Source organism: Hypanus sabinus, chromosome X2 (assembly GCF_030144855.1).
Source record: "Hypanus sabinus isolate sHypSab1 chromosome X2, sHypSab1.hap1, whole genome shotgun sequence".
NCBI classification, from domain to species: Eukaryota; Metazoa; Chordata; class Chondrichthyes; order Myliobatiformes; family Dasyatidae; genus Hypanus; species Hypanus sabinus.
Genome location: NC_082739.1, coordinates 1,341,948 through 1,368,806, shown reverse-complemented (window position 1 = coordinate 1,368,806; position 26,859 = coordinate 1,341,948). Strand labels below are relative to the sequence as shown.

Here is a 26,859-nt window from a genome sequence, read left to right as displayed (position 1 = left end):
ATAAATACTGTTAAAATAGTACCATCAGACTTCAACGGACCTCTCTATCTTTGCTGGTAAGTGACCCAGTTACGGGGTACGTAACAACCTGGGATTCTCGTCTCGGGATTTGATACCAAATTGGAGGGCCAGTGAATCGGGCTTGTAAGAAACCAGCAAAGATGGACGTGGGTGAATTTATAGAAAACCCGACTCTGGAGGCGCTAGAGGCGGCCACCAAATCAGACTTGATAAATTTGGCGAAGGGGTTAAACCTCGCAGAGGTGAGGTTTTCAATGAAAAAGCGGGAGGTGCGAAAGGCAATCACTCAGTATTATATTGGGAAGAATGTGTTTGCAGTTGAGGTATTGGAAAATATCCCTGAAAAGGTACTGGCTAGTGGGACGGCTCAGTTAGAGTTGGAGAAATTAAGGTTGGAACATACAATTAAGTTAAAGCAGCTGGAAGCAGCTGAGAAGGAGAAAGAAAGAGCCGAGAAAGAGAGAGAGAGAGCCGAGAGAGAGAGAAGGAGAAAGAAAGGGCCGAGAGAGAAAGGGAGCATGCGCTCCAGCTAAAGGAGTTAGAGGTGAAACAGGAGCTGGAAAGAGCTGAGAAACAAAGAGAGCATGAAATTCAGTTAAAACAGCTAGAAGCAGCTGAGAAAGAGAAAGAGAGAGCCGAGAAGGAGAGGGAGTATGGGGAGGCAGAGAAACAAAGGAAACATGACTTGGAGATGGAGAAGTTAAGGCAAGGGTGAAGAGATCAAGGGTCAGACCGAGAGGAGAGGTTTAATGTTAGTTGGGAGTTGAGGTTAGTACCTCCGTTCGAGGAGACAGATGTTGATAGTTATTTCTTGCTTTTTGAAAAGGTGGCAGTGAATCAGAAGTGGCCCAGAGATCAGTGGGTGGCATTGTTACAAAGTGTGTTAAAAGGGAAGGCACAGCGGGCATATATGGCGTTGTCCATGGAGGAGGAAGAGGAGAAGAGTTATGACAAAGTAAAGGTGGCCATTCTCCGGAGTTATGAGTTAGTACCTGAAGCGTATAGACAAAAGTTCAGAAATTTGAAGAAAGGGTGGAATCAGACGTATACCAAATTTGCCTATGAGAAGGGTGTGCTCTTGGATCGTTGGTGCACAGCAGAGATAGTGGCAGAGGATTATTGGCGTCTCAGGGAGTTAATTCTGATTGAGGAATTTAAAGGTTGTGTTTTGGAGGATATCCATATGTATTTGAATGAGAAGCCGAGTAAGTCCATCTCAGAACTTGCTAGGTTCGCAGATGAATATGGACTAACCCACAAATCAAAGTTTTCCTCGAATAAAAGTTCCCAGAGAGACCGTGGGAACGATAGAGAAAGCCCGCCGGCTGAGGCAGAGGTCCCGCCGGGAGCTAGTGGTAAGAGTGGGGAGGAGAGGCAAGACGGCCAGAGATTTCCGGGCTTGACCTGTTTTAATTGTGGAAAGGGGGGGGCATATTGCATCTAGGTGCTTTGCTCCGAGGAAAGAGACAGGAAAAGGGAAAGCAGCAGTCCCTATCGGATGTGCCGTGGTAATCAGTAAATCGACAAGAGAGCCCTGGGTAGACAGAGTACGAGAAGGGTCTGAGACTTGTATGTCAAAGGGAACCGTGTCTGTGAGGGAGGGAGACACACCAGTTCCAGTACGGATCCGGAGAGATACGGGGGCTGAGCTATCATTGATCAGTAGTAAGGTACTAGATTTTGGTCGCAAGAAGGGAATGGTAGCTGTGTAAGGAATAGGAAAAGGGACGGAAATGGTGCCCTTACATCGGATCATTATGGATTGTGAGCTGGTGTCTGGACCAGTTGAAATAGGGATGCGCTCAGAATTCCCAAGAACTGACGCGGACGTCCTTCTCGGTAACGATTTAGCAGGTGGTAAGGTTTGGGCAGCAATGACGCTGACAAGCCGGCCGGTGAGTGTTGCGGCCCCGCCCCTAGATTCCAAGATCTATCCCGTATGCGCGATCACTCGCAGCATGTCGAGAAAGGCAGCTAAGAAAGGGAGCAGTTTAAATCAGGCCAGTATCGATTTGGCCAAGACGTTTTTACCGACCCTGTACCATGAGGGTTTAGAGGGTGGTAAAACGAAGAGTAGTAAAGTGAAAGACAGTAAGGGAGAGGAGGCAGACTGGCCCTTAGCGAGGAGAAGAGCTCTAGAGGCCGAAAATAAAGATGAGGAGCAGATAGAGCTGTTAATAGGTCCAGAGTTGGACATGGATGATCTGTCTGGTTTGGCAGAACTGTTTGAAGAAGTTGAAAATTCTAAAGGTGTTCCCAATAATGAAATGAGGGCAGTCCTAGATGAAAAGGGTGCCCTCACCTTGAGGAAGTCTGCTGGGTTTGCAGATGAGGTTGTTTCAGCCCGCGGAGTTGAGTTTACTCCGGAAGGGAGTTGCCAAGAGAGTAGCTGGGAGAATCTGGGGAATTTAGACTTTGGACCAGGTACGGGTATCGAAAGCCTGAAAGAGGCCAATGGCCCGTTTGAGTGTGTCCAAGATGGGGATGCACGTGGTACTGAACCTAGTAATGGAGCTCAGAAGAAGTCTGAGGTATTTGATTCAGTTGAAAAGGGAGGCCGTCCTTGTGGGTCAGATAGACTTGGTTCAGTGAAGAAAGGGTTAACCTTGGTAATAGTGGGAAGTGAGAGTTCCCAGGTGTTTGTGCTCGATGGTGTGTTAAAAGTTAATGCAGAGATCAAAAGTGGGGAGATGACTATTATTAATGAAGGAAACGGGGAAATATGTGGTTCCCAAATCGAATGAAAAGAATTTAAAGCCTGCGGATCGCCTACAGATTGAGTTGGAAGATGATGTTGGGGCCCCCATGCTATTGTTATTCCAGAGTGTGGTGTGAAAAGGCAGAATTTGAAATGCTGCTTGAACAAAGAATTCGAACTGAAAACTAATAGCCTGAAGGGTCCTGAAGAGAAAGCTAGCAACCTGTGTAAAATTAAAGAATTGGGTGGAAAGTCAGAAGATGGTCTAAGTTTGGGACACGGCGTTGATAAAATAACTCCTATGGAAGAAGCAGGCGAAAGCCTATTTCGCCAGGGTACCCAAGCTCCCCATGTGGGAATTAACCGGAAAAGAGGCGAGGGTTAATGGGGACGCCATTTTTAAATAGCAAAAGCCGGTTTTACGGGATTTCGACAAAGCATGTGAATAATAAAGACAACCCCATGGAAGTCTGCCTGTTAACTTTGAAAGCAACAGAAAGATTAGTATTTGCATGAACTTTTGTAGTATACAAATAAGCTAAGATCACAACTCTTTAGCTTTTGTTTGCTGAAGGAAAGAAATAAGAATAGGTGGTTACTAAATTGAAGTCTGATGCTACAAGACTTTAGTAAGGTATAAGATGTTAAGATATTAAAGGAAGTGACACTGTAATCGTTAACTGTTTAGATGCTGAATTGAATGTATAACTGTATTACTCTGTAGTGAAAAGGAAAAGCTTTTGTATTGGGTTAGATTCTAAAATCCTGTAAGACTCTGTACTACTTCGTTTTCACCGCTGGTGAAAACGCTTTGAAGAAAGGGGGTGTTACGCCTCCTTTTTGAGAATCGCAGGATCGCTATTGATTTGGGTCAGGAGACCCAGGAAGTGAGACAGAGACGTTTGGAATGTCTTGTTCCCCCCCCCCACCCCCCGGCGATATAAAGCTACGGGAAACGGCCATTGTCTCTTGGAGACGGACTTCTGTATTACAATACTGTGCTTCGTGGAAGCCCTCAGGCAAAGTGGGCTGGTTGAGGGAGGGATTGCATCATCCCAACCTGATTGACATCTGAGACCCTGTGAGTCAGGATAAAAGAGGGTCTGTGGGATCAGCCCCTCAGGTGCACCAGAAGAAACGCTAGCGATCCCGTAAGAGCAGAAGCTGGTGGTGGGGAGGCCACGTGCATTCGGTTCCATTTGCCCCGGAACCGGTGTCCTTTACCGCGGAAGAACAGCTTTTAGCTAACAACGGGGAAACCAACTCCCAACGACTCTCGAAGGACTGACATCATAAAAGGACTGAGCAAGTTTTAACCCGTCTTTCTCTCAAACCAAAACGCTGCAGCTTGAACAAACTAACAGTGACTTTTATATTTCCATCGGACAATACATTATCACCTAGACAACGATAGAGCTATTTCTTATTGATTATTATTATACCCGCGCTTTTAGATTTAGTGTTGACGACGTATATTATCTGTATGTTTGCATTGATATTCTTTTGTGTATTTTTATCAATAAATACTGTTTAAATAGTACCATCAGACTTCAACGGACCTCTCTATCTTTGCTGGTAAGTGACCCAGTTACGGTGTACGTAACGCAGGGTAGTATATGGTGACATATACATACATATATAAAAAATTTACTTTGAACTTTAATTTCAGGTTCAGCAATAAACAAACTTGCACTGATGGGCAGTCCCCTTAAACCTGTTCTACAAATTCAGAAAGAGGAAGTGCAATCACAATGTTTCAGCCAGAATGCAGGTGATTGAGAAATACCTCTGCCAATCAAGCTTAAAACATAGAATTGGGTTCCCCCCCCCTCTCAAGATACCAGCACCAACAGTCCCTTGTGTCTCCAACAAACAATTTCCTGGAGGAATTCAGCAGATTGAGCAGCATCTGTGGGAGAAAGGAGATGTTGTTGTTTTAGGCCAAAAGCCTGCATCAACTTTGTACGAGTCCTGATGCAGGGATTCTGGAACATTACCAATTCCTTTCCTCCCAACAGACACTGCACGACCCATGGTTCTTCCCGAAGAATGTTTGTTGCTCCTCAATATCTTTGCCTTTCAGCAATCTGAGTAAAGTCAATGCAGATAATTTTTCAACAAAAACTCCCTAAACTACTCTTTCCTGCATTTACTGTTTTTGTCCATGGAGAAAGGCAAAAAGTTGGAACAAGGTGGGGGGTGGGTAAGGAGGGGAAGTTGCAGGTGATAGCTGAGACCAAGTGTGAAGGAAGGTGGGTGGATGGGTGGGAGAGGAATGAAGTGAGAAGCTGGGAGGGGATAGGTGGAGGAGATAAAGGGCTGAAGATGGAATCTGAGAGGAGAGGACAATGGACCATGGAAGAAGAAGGGAAAGGAGTGGAACCAGAGGGAGGTGATGAGCAGATGAGGAAAAGCAATGAAGAGGGAGAAATTACTGAAAGTTAAGAGATATCGATGTTCCATGTTATCAGATTGGAGGCAACCCAAACAGACTAACTTGGATAGGCATCTTGATATAAAAAAAAAGCTGTAGAAGTCTATGACTGCATCTCTGGTACTGCAAGCTCCCCTCTACAGGTCAACAGCATGTGAAATCTGCAAGTTTCTGGAGTGCACCTTAAACCAGAACCCTCTCATTATGGCTAAAGAGAGGGTTAAAATGGATCATATTGTGAAACAGGTGAATTGCTATTTCCAGCAGCAAGACAGTATGCCCTGTTCCTTGCTCCAAATCACAGTGCAAATTTACTGCATTTGGAGCAAACTGTTGTTTCAGCTGGAGAGAGCAAACAGGCAGCATGGTCCCTTTTAGACTAGAAAACAATATTTACATTTAGGGAGTGTTTTTTTCATTATTTGCTATTTTGACAGATGAATTTGGCAGGGAGAGATTACTTGAGGGCCAGGCTGTGTCCTGATGCATTTATCAACGTTAAAACCGCAGCAAACAAGTTCCTCAAAACACCAAGAAAGGATGTAGACAGGTTTTGTCTCTTTCATCCCATTGCCCGTCTCAAAAGGCAAGGTTCAGAGTTCCACATTTTCATAAACTTATTGAGCATAGGCACACAGAAATGAGATTCAGACACTCCAAACTTGAAGCTATCTCAACAACAGCTTGTGTTGACAAGGCTCCAAGAAGAAGTTCCAAGACACTTGACATGGGAGTAATCAGTAAAGCCCTACTCTGTCCCAAACTCTGCCAGCAGTGGAATCTTCACCTCCCTCAACTTACTCTCTCCTCGAAAAATTACACTCAGTGGCCACTTCATTAGGAACAGGAGTGGAATGTGGTGTGGTCTTCTGCTGCTGTACACATCCACTTCAAGGTTCAACGTGTTGTGCAATCAGGGATACCCTTCCTCACTCACTGTTGTAACGTGTGGTTATTTGAGTTACTGTCACCTTCCTGTCAGCTTGAACCAGTCTGGCCATTGTTTTCACCCACAGAACTGCTGCTCACTGGATGCTTTTTGTATTTCACACCATCCTCTGTAAACTCTAGAGACTGTTGTGTGTGAAAATCCCAGGAGATCAGCAGTTTCTGAGATACTCAAAACACCCTGTCTGGCACCAACAATTATTCCACTGTCAAACTCACCCAGATCACATTTCTTCTCCATTCTGATGTTCAGTCTGAACAAAAACTAAATCTCTTGACCATGTCTGTATGCTTTTATGCATTGAGCTGCTGATTAGATATTCGCACTAACATGTAGGTGTACATGTGAGCCTAAGAAAGTAGCCACTGAGTGCAGAATCTTGAACCCAAAGCTCCACATCATATAACTTTGCTTCTGTTTTGTTAAAAAGTAGTGAATAAAGTCTCACTGGACAGTAGTGGGATATTGGACAGGTAGCAGACTGCCAGACAAGCCTTCATAGCCATTGCACAATGGGGCGAACAAAATTTGGCCACTGGCCTCTACTCATTGTGTTCTACAATCAGTTCTTATCTGAAGCAAAATATTTTCAAGAGTCTGTACTTTGGACCTTGAGACAAAGAGAACAATGTTCACTTACTGTTTGTGCTTCAGTTTGCAAGGAGTGTTGGCGTGGTAACTTAATGGGGCCAAACATGCAAGGACCAGGTGTCTGAGGGCAGGGCAGGGGCTGGGTATCCTGTGGTGAGTGACTCACTACCCAACAGCCCAGTGCCTAGGACCAGAGGACACAGTCTCAGAATAGAAGAATGTCCTTTGAGAAAGAAATGAGGAATTACTTTAGCCAGAGGGTGGTGAATCTGTGGAATTCATTGCCACAGATGCTTGTGGAGGCCAAGTTATTAGGTATATTTAAAAAAGAGTTTGATAACTCTTGATTAGTAACGGCATCAAAGGTTATGGGGAGAAGGCAGGAAAATAGGGTTGGGAGGGAGAATAAATCAGCCAAAATGGAATGGTGGAGCAGACTTGATGGGCTGAATGGCCTAATTCTTCTCCTATGTCTTATGGTTTAAGTCAACTCACTTCACCTTCTAAAAGGGCAATTAGGAATAGGCAAGAAACATGGTCCTTGTCCAGATCCTGATAAATGAACAAAATCTCACAACCACACTCATCCCCAAACATTAAAGGACAAAGGGCACTATCATCATCAGAACTTCTTCAGCTCCCTTCTCATCACTAATCGCCAAGCCTGAAAGATTGTCCTGCAGTGTCCCATGGATTGTTTCTTCTCCAGAACAGTGAAGTAAGCAACTTTGGAGAAAAAAAATTATTGGGACATTGGAATAGTACTTACATTTTCTGTTTAATTTAATGGCTGTAATTTATTGGTGGTACAAGTGAAGGTGGAATATGTATACAGTGGCAGGCAAAAGTTTGGGCAGCCCTGGTCAAAATTTCTGTTACTGTGAAAAGTTAAGTAAAAGATGAGCTGATTGCCAAAAGGCATAAAGTTAAAGATGACACATTTTTAAAATATTTTTAAGCAAGATTACTTTTTTATTTCCATCTTTTACAGTTTCAAAATAACAAAAAAGGAAAAGGGCCCGAAGCAGAAGTTTGGGCACCCTGCATAGTCAATACTTAGTAACATCCTCTTTGGCAAGTATCACAGCTTGTAAACGCTTTCTGTAGCCAGCAAAGAGTCTTTCAATTCTTGTTTGGGGGATTTTCACCCATTCTTCCTTGCAAAAGGCTTCTAGTTCTGTGAGATTCTTGGGTTATCTTGCATGCACTGCTCCTTTGAGGTCTATCCACAGATTTTCGATGATGTTTAAGTTGGGGGACTGTCAGGGCCATGGCAAAACCTTCAGCTTGCACCTCTTGAGGTAGTCCATTGTGGATTTTGAGGTGTGTTTAGGATCATTATCCTGTTGTAGAAGCCATCCTCTTTTCATCTTCAGCTTTTTTTTAAATAATGGTGTGAATTTGCTGGTATTTAATTGAATTAATTCCTCCCTCTACCATTGAAATGTTCCCCTTGCCACTGGCTGCATCACAAGCCCAAAGCATGATCGATCCACCCCCGTGCTTGACAGTTGGAGAGGTGTTCTTTTCATGAAATTCTGTACCCTTTTTTCTCCAAACACACCTTTGCTTATTGCAGCCAAAAAGTTCTATTTTAACTTTGTCAGTCCACAGGACTTATTTCCAAAATGCATCAGGCTTGTTTAGATGTTCCTTTGCAAACTTCTGATGCTGAATTTTGTGGTGAGGACGCAGGAAAGGTTTCCTTCCGATGGCTCTTCCATGAAGGTCATATTTATACAGGTGTCGCTGCACAGTAGAACAGTGCATCATCACTTCAGAGTCTGCTAAATCTTCCTGAAGGTCTTTTGCAGTCAAATGGGGGTTTTGATTTGCCTTTCTAGCAATCCTGCGAGCAGTTCTCTCGGAAAGTTTTCTTGGTCTTCCAGACCTCAACTTGACCTCCACCATTCCAGTTAACTGCTGTCTCTTAATTAAATTACAAACAGAGGAAATGACTATCTGAAAATGCTTTGCTATCTTCTTATAGCCTTCTTCTGCTTTGTGGGCATTATTTATTTTAATTTTCAGAGTGCTAGGCAGCTGCTTAGAGGAGCCCATGGCTGCAGATTGTTGGGACAAGGTTTGAGGAGTCAGGGTATTTATAAAGGTTTGAAATTTGCATCACCTGGCCTTTCCTAACGATGACTGTGAACAAGCCATAGCCCTAACAAGCTATTTAAGGTCTGAGACCTTGGTAAACGTTATCTCTCAAATCTCTTGGGGTGCCCAATCTTTTGCATGGTGCTCCTTTCCTTATTTTCAATCTGAAATTGCACAAAACAAAAATAATACACTAACCTTGCTTAAAATGTTGTAAAGAACGTTTCAGCTTTAACTTTATGACTTTTGGAGATCAGTTCATCCTCTACTCACTTAACTATTCACAGTAACAGAAATTTTGATCAGGGGTGCCCAAGCTTTTGCATGCCACTGTATTTGATAGGCTGGATGAAGGATCTGCCCTGAAACAATGTTGGTGACACTCAACACAAGATTTGTAAATCTGTATCTTTCAAAAGACAGTCAAATCCCCATTTAAACATAAAACATACAACATAGGACAAAGGCTGTTGTAAATCTTGTCAAGAAGAAAAGAAGAGCTTGCAAAAGGTTTAAAAAACTAGAGATCTAGAAGATTATAAGGCTACTCAGAAGGAGCTTAAGAAGGAAATTAGGAGAGCCAGAAGGGGCCATGAGAAGGCCCTGGTGGACAGAATTAAGGAAAACCCCAAGGCATTCTACAAGTAGACCTTGTAGATTGAGTTTAAGAGCTGAGAGGTGATGTTGCAGCTCTTTTGGATACTGGCCAGACCCCACTTAGAGTACTGTGCTCAGTTCTGATTGCCTCACTACAGGAAGGATGTGGAAACTATAGAAAGGGTGCAGAGGAGATTTACAAAGAAGATGTCTGTATTGAGGAGCATGCCTTACGAGAATAGGGGTAAGTTTTTTTTTTATGCAGAGAGTGGTGAGTGCGTGGAATGGACTGCTGGCGGTAATGGTAGAAGTGGAAATGAGTGTCTTTTAAGAGACTCCTGGATGGGTACGTGGAGCTTAGAAAAATAGAGGGCCATGGGTAAGCCTGGGTAGTTCTAAGTTAAGGACATATTCGGCACAGTTTTGTGGGCTGAAGGGCCTGTATTGTGCTGTAGGTTTTCTATGTTTCTATGACAGGCAATTTGGCCCATGATGTTGTGCCAATTTTGAAGCCAGTTTATACTGAAAGTCCTCGTGTGTATCATCCATATCTCTCCATTCCCTTCAAATTCCTGTGTCTATATAAAAACTCAAACTCTATCAAACTGCCTGATACTACTCATATTCCTTCTAACCCATTCCAGGCACCTACCACTCTGTGTAAAAAATGTTTACTTCATGACATCTTCAAACACCACCATCACACCCCCCCCCCAACCCCGAAAAGCATGTCCTCCAGTGTTTGACATTTCTACCCTCATTATGCGCCTGCCGCTTGGCTTTCTTTCAAAGGGTGGGGGGAGGGGTAGGGATCTTTTTTCACGCTTTTGATTTTTATTTTTTTGCTTTTAGTCTATGGGCCGACTTTAAATTATTAATATTGTTGAGGTGTCATGTTCTCCGGTTGCTCCTGAATCAATTTTCCTTCTTCCTGAATTATGGGTTATGTGTCTTTTTAACCTTTTACGATATACACAACTAATATTGGCATGATGGATAAATCTATTAACTTTATCTCTTGGAATACTAATGGTTTAAATCATCCGATTAAATGTAAAAAAATATTTAAAGTATTCCATAGATTGAACGCTAATATTATTTTTGCACAGGAGACCCATATTAGGAGGGAGGATAATCAGCGTTTTTTTAGGTTCTGGAAGGGTCAACAATTTCACTCGAATTGTACCGCCAAAATTAGGGGTGTGTCTATTTTTATAGACCCCTTAATTTCGTTTACACATCATGAAATTATTTCTGATCCACAGGGCAGATTTTTGTTGATAACTGGTTCACTTTTTAGTCGAAAAGTGGTTCTAGTTAATATTTATGCTCCAAACTTTGACTGCCCTGAATTTTTTAAACATTTATTTACTTCCCTTCCTAATCTAAATGAATATATGTTGATAATAGGTGGAGATTTTAATTGTTGTTTGAATCCTTCGATGGATAGATCTAAACCTATCCGTATCCTTCCGAATAGAACAGCCTCACATTAATTCTTTTATGGTTGATTCGGGAATCACTGAAATATGGCGGTTTTTGAACCCTAAAGATAAAGAATTTTCATTTTTTTCACATGTATATCATAGCTATTCTAGAATTGACTATTTTCTTATTGATCATTGGTTATTAACGGATGTTATTGATTGTAAATATGACTCTATTACTATTTCGGATCATGCACCTTTGAAGTTATCTATTAAGATTTCGGACTTTTCCAATAATATTAGATCTTGGAGACTTAACGCTACTTTGCTTCAAGACCCAGAATTTATCACCTACATAAAACAGCAAATTGACTTGTTTTTCTCAACAAACTATACTGAAGAAATTGACAGAGGAATACTTTGGGATTCTTTTAAGGCTTTTATCCGTGGACAAATTATCTCATATTCCGTTGGTAAAAGAAAACAAAGATATTTAGATATTGCTTTATTAGTGGATAAAATTAAGGAAATTGATAAGATTTATTCCGTGACTCCTACCAAAGAACTTTATAAGAAGAGAGTTGAGCTTCAAATGGAACATAGTTTACTATTATCTTCTTCAATTGAAAATCAATTAATTAGGACCAGGGTTCAATTCTATATTCATAGTGATCGAACTGGTAAACTGTTAGCTAATCAATTAAAAGCTATTTCGACTAAGCGACAAATTATTAAAATTCGTAAACAAGACGGTAATTTAACTATTGATCATAAAGAAATCAATAACACTTTATTTTCATAAATCTTTATATCAATCAGAATTTGATGGTGATCTGTCCATGATGGATAATTTTTTTAACAATTTGAATATTCCCAAACTGACAGATGAAGATCGTAGCTTGTTAGATGCTCCTATCTCTATGGCCGAAATAGGAGAGGCTATCTCATCAATGAATTCAGGGAAAGCTCCTGGCCCTGATGGTTATATTGTAGAATTTTTTAAAACTTTTTCTTCTTTGCTTTCCCCTTGGTTATGTGAAATCTTTAATGATGCGTTTGCTAAGAAGAGATTACCTCAATCTTTTTATGAAGCTACTATCTCTCTAATTCTTAAAAAAGATAAAGATCCTACTTTATGTGCATCTTATCGCCCTATATCATTATTAAATGTAGATTCTAAGATTCTTACAAAAATTTTAGCCATTAGATTAGAAAAGGTACTATCACAGATTATTTCAGAAGATCAAACTGGTTTCATTAGGAATCGGTATTCCTTTTTTAATGTTAGAAAATTGATTAATATAATTTATACTTCATCACCCACAATCTCAGAATGTGTTATCTCATTAGATGCTGAAAAAGCTTTTGATAGAGTTGAATGGACATACTTATTTAATACATTGAGAAATTTTAATTTTAGTCCCAACTTCATATCATTGATTAAATTAATATATTATAATCCTGTTTCTTCTGTTCTTACAAATAATTATAGATCCTCTTTTTTTCAATTATCTCATGGTACGAGGCAAGGTTGTCCCTTAAGTCCTTTATTATTTAATATCGCATTAGAACCTTTAGCCATTGCTATTCGTGAATCTCCTAATATTTTTGGTATTACCCGTAATGAGAAGTTATACAAATTATCACTTTATGTTGATGACTTGCTGTTATATATTTCTGATCCTGACAGGTCTATTCCCGCTATTTTATCCTTGTTGGCTCAATTTGGTAGCTTTTCTGGTTATAAACTAAACTTGGATAAGAGTGAATTATTTCCCTTAAACGCACAAACTTTATTGAATGACAGGATACCATTTAAAGTTGTTACTGATAACTTTATCTATTTAGGTATAAAAATTACCAAGAAATATAAAGATTTATTTAGACTGAATTTTTTACCTATGCTTCATCAAATTCAACAACTTACTACAAGATGGTCTCCCTTATTCATATCATTAATTGGTCGGATTAATGCTATTAAAATGATGGTTTACCGAAATTTTTATACTTATTTCAAGCCTTACCAATTTTTATTCCTAAATCTTTTTTTGATAACATTGAGTCAAAAATTTCCTCATTTGTGTGGCAAAATAAAAACCCCAGGTTAAGTAAAAAGCAATTACAAAAATCTAAAAAAGATGGTGGTTTAGCTTTACCTAACTTTAGATTTTACTATTGGGCGAATAATATTCGTAACTTAATGTATTGGAAATTAGATTTGGATTCACCACTGTGCCCGCAGTGGGTAAATTTGGAATGTAACGAGGTAAAGGGATATTCTCTATTCTCTGTTCTTGGTTCTTTTCTTCCTGCTGATTTAGTTAAATTCAATAAACAGATATCTAATCCTGTTATCAAACATACATTACAAATTTGGTTTCAATTTCATAAGTTTTTTACTCTGAAAAACTTTGTTCTTGATAGCCCTATCTTACTTAATTTTTTTTTCAAACCTTCCTGGACAGATCAAGCTTTTAGCATATGGAAAAGGAAAGGTATAAAATGTTTTCGTGATCTTTTTTTTGAAGGTACTTTGATGTCCTTTGACCAACTTTCCAACAAATTTAAATTAACTAAATCTAATTTTTTCAGATATCTACAAATCAGAAATTTCTTACATAAAGTTCTACCATCTTTTCCCAATTCAACTTCAGTGGATTTCTCAGATTTGATTTTTACCTTAAACCCTTGTCAGAAGGGATTAGTAGCTTTTATTTATAATATGATTATGAAGATACAACCAGAAATATCAGATAGAATTAAACAAGAATGGGAAAAAGAACTTTGATATAATATTTCAACTGATAAATGGGAAAAAATTTTACAAATGGTTAATTCCTCTTCTATATGTGCTAAACATGCTTTAATACAATTTAAAATTGTACATAGAGCTTATATGTCTAAAGATAAGCTTGCTCGATTCTACTCTTATATTAACCCTCAATGTGACAGGTGTCATCTAGAAGTGGCTTCATTGACCCACATGTTTTGGTCATGTCCCACTTTACATTACTATTGGAAGGACATATTTACTACCATTTCTTCAATTTGGAATATCGATTTACAACCTCATTTTATTACTGCAATTTTTGGTATACCAAATGAAGATGGTAATCAGTTTTCCCCTTCAATCAGACGAATGATTGCTTTTGTAACATTAATGGCCAGAAGGTCCATATTACAAAACTGGAAAGAAGTAAATCCTCCTACCACGTCTCAGTGGCTTTCCCAAACTATTTCATATCTAAGTTTGGAAAAAACCAGAAGCACTATTTTTGACTCATCAGTCAAATTTGAAGAAACTTGGGGACCGTTTATTCGACATTTTCATATGAATTAATCTGACCTTTTCCAGACCTTCTTTCTGCTTATTCTTGTTCAGGTACGGAGTTCCGGAGTTTTTTTGACACTATCACATACTTATAAACTGTTATTATTGCCCATGTTAGCTTAGTTTAGTGTTTTTTTTCAATATACATTCTCTTTTACTTATTTTCAATTTTTTTTTCTTTTTTGATGATTATTTTTGTTTTTTTTCATATATAGCTATACAGACTTGGTTGATTAATGTACTTTTTTCTGTTGATGTTTAATAGGATATTATCTTATTACCAGTGTAATTTCAAGTCTATTGTATTCATAACCTATTCATTATTATGTTATGTTTTTCTTTATATATATATGAAACTCAATAAAAAGATTGAAAAAGAAAAGACATTTCTACCCTCAGAGAAAAGAGTCTAACTGTTTACTCTATCTCTGTCTCTCATCATTTGCAGGCACCCTAAGTTGGACTCATATTCATTGTGCAATGAACCAGAAATGATTAGAGACCCTAAGGTAAAGGAACCCTTCGGGGCAAGTGATCATAATATGATCAAATTCACCCTGAAATTTGAGAAGGAGAAGCTAAAGTCAGATGTATCAGTATTCCAGTGGAGTAAAGGGAATCACAGAGGCATGAGAGGGGAGTTAGCCAGAATTGATTGGAAGAGACTCCTGGATGGGTATATGGAGTTTAGAGAAATAGAGGGCTATGGGTAACCCTAGGTAATTCCTAAGGTAAGGACATGTTCGGCACAGCTTTGTGGGCCAAAGGGCCTGTATTGTGCTGTAGGTTTTCTGTGTTTCTAACACTGACTCATCCCTGGCACAGCAGCAATGGCTGGAATTTCTGGAAGCAATTTCAAAGGCACAGGATATATACATTCCAAAGAGGAAGAAGTGTTCTAAAGATGACATAACTGTGGCAAACAAAACCATAAGACATAGGAGCAGAATTAAGCCATTTGACCCATCTAGTCTGCTCTGCCATTCAATCATGGCTGATCCTCTTCCCCCTCCCCTCAGCCCCACTCTCCAATCTTCTCCTCGTAATGTTTGATGCCATGTCCAATCGAGAACCTATCAGGCTCTGCCTTAAATACACCCAGCAACACGGCCTCCACAGCTGCCTGTGGTAATAAATTCTACAAATTCATCGCCCTCTGGCTAAAGAAATTTCTCCACATCTCTGTTTTAAATGAACGCCCCTCAGTCCTGAGGCTGTGCTCTCTTGTCCTAGATTCCTTCACCATGGGAAGAATCCTTTCCACATCTACTCTGTCTGGGCCTAAGAAGAGTCAAAGTTGACATAAAAGCCAAAGAAAGAGCATATGATAGAGCAAAACATTAGTGGGGAGTTAGAGGATTGGGGAACTTTTAAAAATCAACAGAAGGCAACTAAAAAGTCATTAAGAAGGTAAAGATGGAACACAAAAGTAAACTAGCTAATAATACTAAAGAGGATACCAAAAGTTTCTTCAGATACATTAAGTGTAAACGAGAGGCAAGAGTGGACATCAGGCCACTGGAAAACAATGCTGGAGAGTTAGTAATGGGGGACAAGGAAATGGCAGATGAACTGATAAGTATTTTGCATCACTATGGAAAATACTTGCAATACAGTGAAAGTTCCAGGTGTCAGGAGTCATGAAGTGTGTGAAGTTACCATAACCTGAGTTTCTTGGGAAACTGAAAGGTCTGAAGGTAGTTAAGTCACCTGGACCAGATGGTGTACACCCCAGAGTGGCTGAAGAGATTGTGAAGGCATTAGTATTGAATTGAATTAAATTGAATTTACTTCTTGCATCCTTCACATACATGAGGAATAAAAATCTTAACGTTATGTCTCTGTCTAAATGTGCAATCACAGTAATTTATAATAAATAGAACAGTCAACCTAATATAGAGTACACTCAAATCAGAGTGAGTTAATCAATCTGATGGCCTGGTGGAAGAAGCTGTCCCGGAGCCTGTGGTCCTGGCTTTTATGCTGCGGTACCGTTTCCCGGATGGTAGCAGCTGGAATAGATTGTGGTTGGGGTGACTCAGGTCCCCAGTGATCCTTTGAGTCCTTTTTACACACCTGTTCTTGTAAATGTCCTGAACCATGGGAAGTTCACAACTACAGATGCGCTGGGCTGTCCACACCACTCTCTGCGGAGTCCTGAGATTAAGGGAGGTACAGTTCCCATACCAGGCAGAGATACAGCCAGTCAGGATGCTCTCAATTGTGCCCCTGTAGAAAGTACTTAGGATTTGGGGGCCCATACCAAATTTCCTTAACTGTCTGAGGTGAAAGAGGTGTTGTTGTGCCTTTTTCACCACATAGCTGGTGTGTACAGACCATCTGAGATCCTCAGTGATGTGTATGCCAAGGAACTTAAAGCTGTTTACCCTCTCAACCCCAGATCCATTGATGTCAATAGGGGCTAGCCCATCTCCATTCCTCCTTTAATCCACAACCAACTCTTGTTTTTGTGACATTGAGGGAGAAGTTGTTTTCTTGACACCACTGTGTCAGGGTGATGACTTCTTGCCTGTAGGCCACCTCATTATTGTTTGAGATTAAACCAGTGTAGTATTGTTCGTAAGGTTAGTTAGCAGATTGGAGCTGTGGGTGATGACACAGTCATGGGTATACAGGGAGTAAAGGAGGGGGCTTCGGACACAGCCGTGAGGGGCTTCTGTGTTGAGAGTCAGAGGGGTAGAGGTGAGGGAGCCCACTCTTACAACCTGCTGGTGATCTGACAGGAAGTCCAGGATCCAGCTGCATAAGGCAGGGTCAAGGCCGAGGTCTCTGAGCTTCTTGTCGAGCCTGGGGGGAACTATGGTGTTGAACGCTGAACTGTCGTCCAAGAACAGCATTCTCACATAAGCATCCTTCTCCAGATGTGTAAGAATAGTATGTGGAGCAGTAGCCATTGTGTCATCTGTCAATCGGTAGTGTCAGTAAATGAATTGCAGGGGGTCCAGTTTGGGTGTAGCATGCTGCAGTTGTAGTCCTTGACCAGCCTCTCAAAGTATTTGCTAAGGATTTGGTTACAATTTAGAAAGTTCTTTGGGTTATTTGGTTTTTCACTCTCTAGTCCCATTTTTTCTAATTATTTTTTTAAACCTTCTTTGACTGATGTAGTTTTTAAAGAGTGGAATAGACTAGGTATAAATGTTTTCAGGATCTGTTTGTTGGAGATAGTCTTTCTTCATTTGATCAACTATTAAACATAATCTTCGTAAAGCTCATGTTTTTAGATATTTACAAATTAAAGACTTCTTGCATTCTCAACTTCATACATTTCCTAAATGTCCAGATAAAAATCTAATTGTTACAATTTTTACTCGGAAACCTTTTCATAATGAGATCTATTTCTAACATCTATAGTATGTTGTTGGCAATGAGAAACATTCCGTTAGATAAAATTAAAAATCTCTGGGAACAAGACCTACAGATTTCAATTGATGAGGATACCATAGAACCATAGAACACTACAGCACAGTACAGGCCCTTCAGCCCTCCATGTTGTGCTGACCCATATAATCCTTAAAAAATGTACTATCCCACACTACCCCATAACCCTCCATTTTTCTTTCATCCATGTGCCTGTCCAAGAGGCTCTTAAATACCCCTAATGTTTTAGCCTCCACCACCATCTCTGGCAAGTCATTCCAGGCACTCACAACCTTGAAATGAAATTTTAAAATTTGTTCATACCTCTTCGTTATGTTCGCGTCATTCTCTTTTACAATTTAAAGTGGTACATAGAGCCTATATGACTAAAGATAAGCTCAGATTTTTCTCCATACCGTGACAGGTGTAATGTCGAAGAGACCTCTCTAATTCATATGTTTTGGTCCTGCTCGCGGCTTCATAAATTTTGGGAAGAAGTATTTCAAACTTTCTCAGAGCTTTTTGAAGTAAACTCTAAACCCAACCCTCTGACTGCCTTGTTTGGCATTGTTGGAGGAAATAATTTTACTCTTATTTTGGCTTTTATTTCTCTTTTAGCCAGAAGAATTTTGTTGCTTAAATGAAAAGATGCTGCTCTGCCTGCTCATGCCCATTGGTTGATTGATGTTATGTCATGTTTAAATCTAGAGAAGATTAGGTGTTCTATTTCTGTACCTAGAGAAGATTTTTCACATTATGGGGACCTTTTTAGAACTACCTTCACAATCTTTGACTTGTTCAGCAATGATGATGGCTATTGTATGTTTGGATTTACGATTATGTTCAGGATTTTTTTTCTTTTAACCAAACAGCTGTTTTTTTTTCTCTTTTTCTTTTTTTTGTTATGGGGTTTTGATTTTGTTTTAGATTAGAATAAAATATGCTTTTTCAATATCACATTTAATTTACCATATACAGGTATGGGGCATTTCAACTTTGTTTCTGTTTTCATAATATCATAATGTATTTGTATTCATCAATGCAAGTAATCAATAAAAATATTGAAAAGAAAAAAAAATTGCTTATTATTGAGGTGAGTGTGACAGGATGCCAGTCGTTCAGACATGTTACCTTGGTTTTTTCTGGTACAGGGACAAGGGTAGATAATTTGAAGCAGGAGAGCACTCCACACTGGAAGAGTGACAGATAATAGGTCACAGTCAGTATTGTTTCCTCAAGTGAAAATCTTATCTGACAAATCTGTTGGATTTATTTGAAGCAATAACAAGTAGGATAGATAAAGGACAGTCAGTGGATGTTGTTTACTTGGATTTTCAGAAGGCCTTTGGCAAGGTGCCACACATGAGGGTGCTTAACAAGCTATGAACCTATAGCATTACAGGAAAGATTCCAGCATGGATAAAGCAGTGGCTGATCAACAGGAGGCAAAGAGTGGGAATAAATGGAGCTTTTTCTTACTGTCTGTGACTAGTGGTGTTCCACAGGCGTCTGTGTTGGGACCAATTTTTTTTATGTTATATGTTAATGGTTTAGATGATGGAATTGATGGCTTTGTTGCAAATTTTGGAGATGATACTAAGCTAGGTGGAGGGAGAGTAGTTTTAAGTAAGTAGAGAGGCTAGAAAAGGACTTAGACAAGAGAATGGGCAAAGAAGTGGCAGATGGGATACAGTGTTGGGAAGTGCATGGTCATGTACTTTGATAGAAGGAATGAAAGGGTTGACTATTTTCTAAATGAAGAGAAAATACAAAAATCTGAGGTACAAAGGGGCTTGGATGCCCTTGTGCAGGATTCCCTAAAGGTTAATTTGCAGATTAAGTCTGTGGTGAGGAAGACAAATGCAATGTTATCATTCATTTTGAGAGGACTAGAATATAAAAGCAAGGATCTAATGTTGAGACTTTATAAAGCATTGGTGAGGCCTCAGTTGGAGTATTGTGAGCAGATTTGGGCTCCTTATCTTGGAAGGAATGTGCTGAAACTGGAGAGTGTTCAAGGAAGGTTCATGACAATGATTCCAGGATTGAATGGCTTATCATATGAAGAGCATTTGATGGACCTGGGCCTGTATTCACTGGAATTCAGAAGAACGAGGGGTGACCTCAATGAAACCTATCAAATGGTGAAAGGCCTCGATAGAGTGGATGTGGAGAGGATGTTTCCTATGGTGGGAGTGTCTAAGACCAGAGGACACCGCCTCAGAACAGAGGGGTGTCAATTCAGCACAGAGATGAGGAGGAATTTCTTTAGCCTGGGAGTGGTGAATCTGTGGAATTATTTGCCTCAGGCAGCTATGGAGATCAAGTCTGTATGTATATTCAAAGCAGGGGTTAATAGACTGATTGGTCAGGACATGAAGGGATACTGGGAGAAGGCAGGAAATTAGGGCTGAGAGGAAAATTAGATCAGCCACGATAAAATAGCAGAGCAGACTCGATGGGCCAAATGGCCTAATTCAACTTCTACATCTTATGGTCCTTGTGGTCTTATTCCTTCTGGGTAGCCTCCAACCTGACAACACGAATGTCAGTTTCTCCAACTTCTGGTAATTACTCCCCACCTGCCCATTGTGGTTCCCCTTTCACGCCTTCTCACCATCTACCATCTCTCTCTGGTTCCCCTCCTCCTTCCCTTTCTCCCATGGTCCACTCTCCTCTCCTATCAGATTCCTCATTCAGTCCTTTACCTCTTTCACCCATCTCCTCCCAGGTTCTCATTTCTTCACCCCTCTCCCACCACCTGGCCTCATCTATCACCTGCCTTGTACTCCTTCCCCTCACCCATTACTCCGGCTTCTTCCCTCTTCCTTTCCAGCCCTGATGAAAGGGGGGGAGGGGGGTGTGTCAGTGAGTGTGTGTGCATGTCTCTGTCTCAGTGTGTGTCTCTGTGTGTGTCTGCGTGTGTCCCTGTTTGTGTGAGAGTGAGTGTGTGTGTGTGTGTGTGTGTGTGTGTGTGTGTGTGTGTGTGTGTGTGTGTGTGTGTGTGTGTGTGTGTGTGTGTGTGTGTGTGTGTGTGTGTCCTCTGGCCTCTTACCTTCCCAAGTGGGTGTGGACCATCCACAGTCTTCCCATCGTCATCCGGACCCCAGCTGTAGGAGATAAGAAACAGGGAATGAGTAAACCACATGAGCACCATTGGTCAAGGTCAGGTCTAGCTGGCAAGTGCAAACTTCAGAACTCAACTTGAATGCCCCAAGTCTGGCCCTTAAAGAGCAAAGTTCCTTCAAGGAGCCCTTTTTAGATAGCATCAGGAAATTAATTTTTTTGAAATAGGGAATCCTGGAAACCAACACGAAAAAATAAAGAAAAAGGCATCAGGCAGAGCAAAGCAGCTGGAGAGAGAAAGGTGCCTAAAACACCTTTTCAATTTGTGCACAAGAGTTTAAAAGAGATAACATACAACATTTCATCACAGTACAGGCCTGTTGTATCCACTCTAAGAACAACCCAGCCTTTCTATCCTACATCGCCCTTCATTTTTCTATTATCTATATGCCTTTCTAAGAGTTTCCTAAATGCCCTTTATGTACTTGCTTCAACCCACTACCCCAGCAGGGTATTCCACACATTCATCACTCACACGTACATCGAAACATTGTGAAATGAATTACTTTATGTAAAACCTTACTAACCCTAAACCGTACGTGAATGTAGGAGGAGACTGGAGCATCAATAGGAAACCCACATGGTCACGGGGAGCCTCTACAGACAGTGTCGGGGATTGAACCCTGATTTTACAGTTGGTGCTGTGAAACGTTATGCTAACCACTTACATGACCATGCAATTTACTCATTACTCTCATCCAAAGGCGTATTTTTGCACACCTTAAGGTATGAAGTTTTTTTTAAATATACAAGGGCTCCTGATTGCTCTTTTCTTTCTACCAGATGGACAGTGAACAATATTATCCATTTTCACTGACTGAAGGCAATGAGTAAAGGATGCCTACCAGAGTGACCAGAATCCACTGATGTTGACCTGCAGCAAAACAGTGAGAGACTTTACTTTTTCCACTTTTATCCTGCATGGATTTTTGGTCAGAGGCCAAACAGGATTTAAGATTAAATACAGCCTGCTTTCAGACTGAATATGCACAGCAACAGAATTCAGTGAAATGCTTAAAGCAGAACACCCATGTAGTCAAAGCAAGGATGTCATAATCAGTTTAAAAATCTATTCTTTGCCCTGAGCTTTGAAGCAGAATTTCTGCAGTAATCCAGGAAACCTGAAAGTTAATTTGTGAAGAACAAGCTCCCCCCACTGGTAACACACACAAAATGCTGGTGGTACACAGCAGGCCAGGTAGCATCTGTAAGAAGAACATAATCGACGTTTCGGGCTGAGACCCTTCGTTCAGTCTTTCTAACTGAAAGAAAAGATAGTAAGAGATTTGAAAGTAGGAGGGGGAGAGGGAGATCCAAAGTGATAGGAGAAGACAGGACGGGGATGGGGTGAAGCTGAGAGCTGGAAAGGTGACTGGCAAAAGGGATACACAGCGGGAGAAGGGAAAGGATCATGGGACGGGAGGCCTAGGGAGAAAGAAATGGGGAGGGGAGCACCAGAGGGAGATGGAGAACAGGCAGAGAGTGATGGGCAGAGAGAGAGAGAGAAAAAAAAAGGGGGAAATAAATCAGGGACGGGGTAAGAAGGGGAAGAGGGGCATTAACGAAAGTTAGAGAAATCAATGTTCATGCCATCTGGTTGGAGGCTACCCAGACGGAATATAAGGTATTGATCTCCCAACACTCAGAGTGGTGGGTGCATAGAAATCCTGGCAGGGGTGGGGCACATTAGACACTGCTACATTTAGGGCACTTAAGACTTAGATGAGCACATCTAAGGAGGGAAGGGTCAGATTGATTTTACTGTGTGTCAAAATGCTGGCACAACATTGTGGGCTGAAGGGTCTGTACTGTGTTGCACTGTTCTGTGTTCTATGGTTTCAACAGCTGCCACAGAGCTGGAGGAGGAGCAAGTCATCCTTGACATGAGATGCTGGCCAAGAGAAATGAGGAAAGAACTGAGTCCCCTGGAGAACTCCATTGCTCTCAGCACATCCTTAGGTTGTGTTGGGTTTTAATACAAATAACACAAATGACACATGTTTTGATGTACATGTGATAAATAAATCAGAATCAGAATAAATGAAACTGAGAATCTCAGGTTGAAGATAAAACAATTAGACATGGACAAACCTAATAACCAGTCAAATTTGCTTTGACAGACTTCTTCATTAATTTACATTTCAAGATAATTTACGTTGAGTGACATCGGGTGAAGAAAAAAGCCCATAGAATTCCAGCTAACTTGAGAAAACAAAATTAGTATTCAGTTGTTATGGTGAGTTTGTGCTAAATATAGACCACTAGAAATCAAACACTGTACCTCTGCTTTGCACAATACTTTCTTCCCTTTTAGTGTTTCAGTGCAATAGGTTCACTTGAGGCCACATTTCCACTTGCTATAACTTAGCCATGGGTCTGTGAGCTCTTGCCAACTTAAGTACAGATAGTGAATCAAGATCATGTCAACTGGCACTTTCAGAATGCCTGCAGACAGGGAGACTGCAGATGCTGGAATTTGCTGACAAAGTGAGTGGTCTTTGCAAGGGACATTCCCAATCACTTCAAGGTACATCAACAAACTATGAAAATGCTAATTGCTTTTATATAGCACCATCCACATTCATTTCAGGATTACCTGAGGGCAATGAAACTCTATTAAATGTAAAGATTGAAGATTAGCTTTATTTGTCACACGTACATTGAAATATACAGTGAAATGCGTCATTTGCATCAACAATTACAGTCTGAACATGTGCTGGGGGCAGCCCGCAAATGGTGCCAACATCGTATGCCTACAACTTACTAAACCATACCCATACACCTGTGGACTGTGGGAGGAAACGGGAGCACCTGGAGGAAATCCACATGGTCACGGGGAGAATGTACAAACCCCTTACAGACAATTAAACTTGATTGTTGGTGCTGTAATAGCTTTAAATTAACCATGACACTACTGTTCTGCCATGCTTTAATCAGTACTCTCAGGCACTATAAACGGTCACACCACCTCACTGTTCCACCGTTGGCTCTATATGTTGGACACCTAGTCACTGTAATCAGACTAACATTCCAGAGACTGAAAGCCCCATCAGACCGATCATCTCCCAGATCAGCATGACCCAACCCCCTACCAATTACTGGACCCAAGATAGTTTATTTGGCTATGGAGTACAATAGGTTGAGGCAAATTCTGTGGGTATATCCAAAGAGGAAATTGATAAGATTCCTGATTGGTTAGGACATCAAGGGATATGGTGAGAGGACAGGTGTATGGTGTTGAGTGGGATCTGGGATCAGTCATGGTGGAATGGCAGAGCAGACTCAATGGGCTGAATGGCCTAATCCTGCTATATCTTGTGCACTCAACAATGATACACAGCACCCCCACTGACCCACCCCATTAGGAATACAAACCTGCAGCTATAAATGTCATTGATCTGAAAGTGCTTGTTGAAAGCCATTGCCTCAATGCTGTCGGTCAAGGGTCCATCCAGCACACGGATACCTGTAGGGGAAAGAGAGGAGATCCCATCAGCAGTGACAAACTGACATCAGGAAAACCTTTCTCTCTGCACTCATGACAATGTGGCTAGGCACAGCTCATTGCCATCTAGAAATCTGCTGCCAACACTACTGTTGCTAGTAGACACTGAGTAGACTTTCGCAAGGCCTTTGACAAGGTCCTGCATGAGAGATTGGTCAAGAAGACTCAGTCACTCAGCATTCAAGATGTGGTAGTAAACTGGATTAGACACTGGCTTTGTAGGAGAAGCCAGGCTAGAGTGGTAGTAATGGTTGTCTCTCTGACTGATCTGCATGATAATGTGATCAATAGGATTAGCAAATTTGTGGATGACACTAAGGCTACATCCACACTAGACCAGATAATTTTGAAAACACCGCTTTCACGTAAAAACGACAGGCGTCCACACCAAGCATTTTTGAAAATACCTCTGTCCACATTAAAGGGTATTTGGGCGAATCTCCTCCTACTGGACATGTGCAGGACACATCTACAGAAAACAAGCAACATGTTTGGTGTCGAATCTTGCAGTGAAAGTGTGCATTTGTGCAGTTACAGACTAGAAAAACTTAAAAGGAAATTGCCAAATAACGGACAGCTGTTGGCTGTCGCTCAGGAAGACTTAAAATTTAAAAAATAACAAATACTGGAGCGTATGGAGGCAACCGACAGGGAGTTCACGGACATTATGACCTGGCTGACGATGAACATTGAAAATCTGACCAACTCTGTTGCATTAATAAAGCACCTTGTTAAATGCATAAAACATGTCTGCATCAGTATTATCTTGTATTTCCATACAATGTTACATTAGGCTGTTACACATCTATTGTCAGAGAAGTACTTGCAAAAATAGGTAAACCACCTTCATACAAGCAAGGACAGAAAACAGGGCAAAGTGAGTATACTTATTTATTCAGTAAGTAATGGGTCAAAGTATTTGGTGAGTACATTTCTAACTCTTCCAGCTTCAGCCTCGTTGTCGCCAGTTCTGAAACTGTTAGGTTGCGTTCAAGAAAAAAATGAAATGCCGCATTGCCGCCATCGCCTGTTCTGGCACATCATGACAGTGTTTTTAAAACTCACTTGTTACCCCGTCCACACTACTCTGCACAATTGGCATTTTCAAATTTACACACTCTGGAGGGCATTTTAGAAAAGCTACGTTTTAGGGGGAGGAAAATGCCACTTCAATGTGGAGGGTCAAAACGAAGAGAAAAAGCTTTGGTTACAGATTTATTCGGTCTAGTGTGGTCGTAGACTGGGGGTGTTGTGGATAGTGAGGAAGACCATCAGAGCTTGCAGCAGGATCTCAACCAGCTGGAAAAACAGGCAGAAAATGGCAGATGGCATTTAATGCAGGTCTTGAGGGCCTGAATTATAGGGAGAAGTTGAATAGGTTTGGACTTCATGCCCTGGAGTGTAGAACGAGAGGAGATTTGATAGGGGCATACATAATTATGATGGGTATGGATAGGGTAAACACAGGCAGGCTTTTTCTATTTAGGTTGGGTGGGACTTGAATTGAAGGTCATAAGTTAAGTGTGAAAGGCAAAATATTTAAAGGGAATCTGAGGAGAAACATTTTTCACTCAGAGGGTGGTGTGAGTGTGGACAGTTAACTACCAGTGGAAGTGGTGGATGTGGGATCAATTGCAATATTTAAGAGAAGTTTGGATAAGTACACAGATGGGGAGGCTATGGAGGGCCATGTTTGGGTGTGGGTTGATGAGCCTTGGCAGAATAAAAGTTTGGCACAGACTAGATGGGACAAAGAGCCTATGTCTGTGCTGTAGTATTCTATGACAATAATAAACTAATCCCAATTCATCTTCTTGAGGGAAATAAACACTGGTAGCTACAATACAATCCTTTAAGTTTTTGGGAAAGGAAGATGAACGCAGATGGCTAATAAGCAAATCCACTGCATAAAAAGGACTGCACTGTTAAATGTTAAACTTCCACAGTCCATTGACCCTCATTACAAAGAGAAATTGTCACCAACGGAGGCGTCAAAGACAGTTTGCCAGTTGTCCGCAGATTCTGTAGTAAACAGCGCCATCTCCTGGTCTATCAAAAGGGTGCAGCACAGACAATACCAACATTCACACCGGCAAAAACGTGGCTATTGGCCGCTGCCTCGCTTCATATTCTGAACTACTTTTCTTTTAAGATAGGAACGAAAGGCAATAAAAGGAAGGCCAAAAAACTGGAGGGCGTAGATTTAAAATAAATGGCAGAAGAGAGATACAAGAATTATTTGGTCCACCAGCACACCCCCCCCCCCAAGGGGTTATGTAGACCTTGGAGTCTGTGGCCTTATGCTTGCTCATTCAGAGATCCACAAAGTAACAACCTCTTTCTCCCCAATCGTTCCCAAAGCTCTGAAGTCTCCAATGGCTTATTGAGAATTTAGCATTCTCCAGATTCATCATGGGCACAATCCTTTCTACGATGGAGGGCATCTTCACCCTCATCATCCAGGACACACTCTCAAGTACAGGAACATTAGGGAAGATGGTTAAGATTGCACTAAGCTGCATTCTTTGTTGAGGTCTTGCCTCAGACTTTGCTGTTTTAAAAAAAAATCACAGGGATAGTTTTGGGAACAGAGTGGAGTTAGGGGTCAGGTTAAGATTTAGGTACAGGGATGTGGAGAAGTTAGAGGTCAGACTAGAGACTGGGGTGGGGAGAGGTTACTTAAAGAGGAAGCAGGAACT

General features: G+C 40.9%; 1 protein-coding gene across 8 annotated transcripts in view; it reads right to left on the bottom strand.

The window, feature by feature from the left end:
• Positions 1–26,859, bottom strand: part of LOC132385071 (proprotein convertase subtilisin/kexin type 7-like) — a 310,522-nt gene that overhangs the window by 194,380 nt on the left and 89,283 nt on the right. For all 8 annotated transcript variants that reach the window (XM_059956777.1, XM_059956783.1, XM_059956778.1 and 5 more), the window contains 2 exons: positions 24,031–24,121; positions 20,585–20,639 (listed from right to left, as the gene is read on the bottom strand). In XM_059956777.1, the coding sequence (XP_059812760.1) occupies positions 20,585–20,639; positions 24,031–24,121 (146 nt within the window). The remainder of the gene's footprint in view (positions 1–20,584; positions 20,640–24,030; positions 24,122–26,859) is intronic.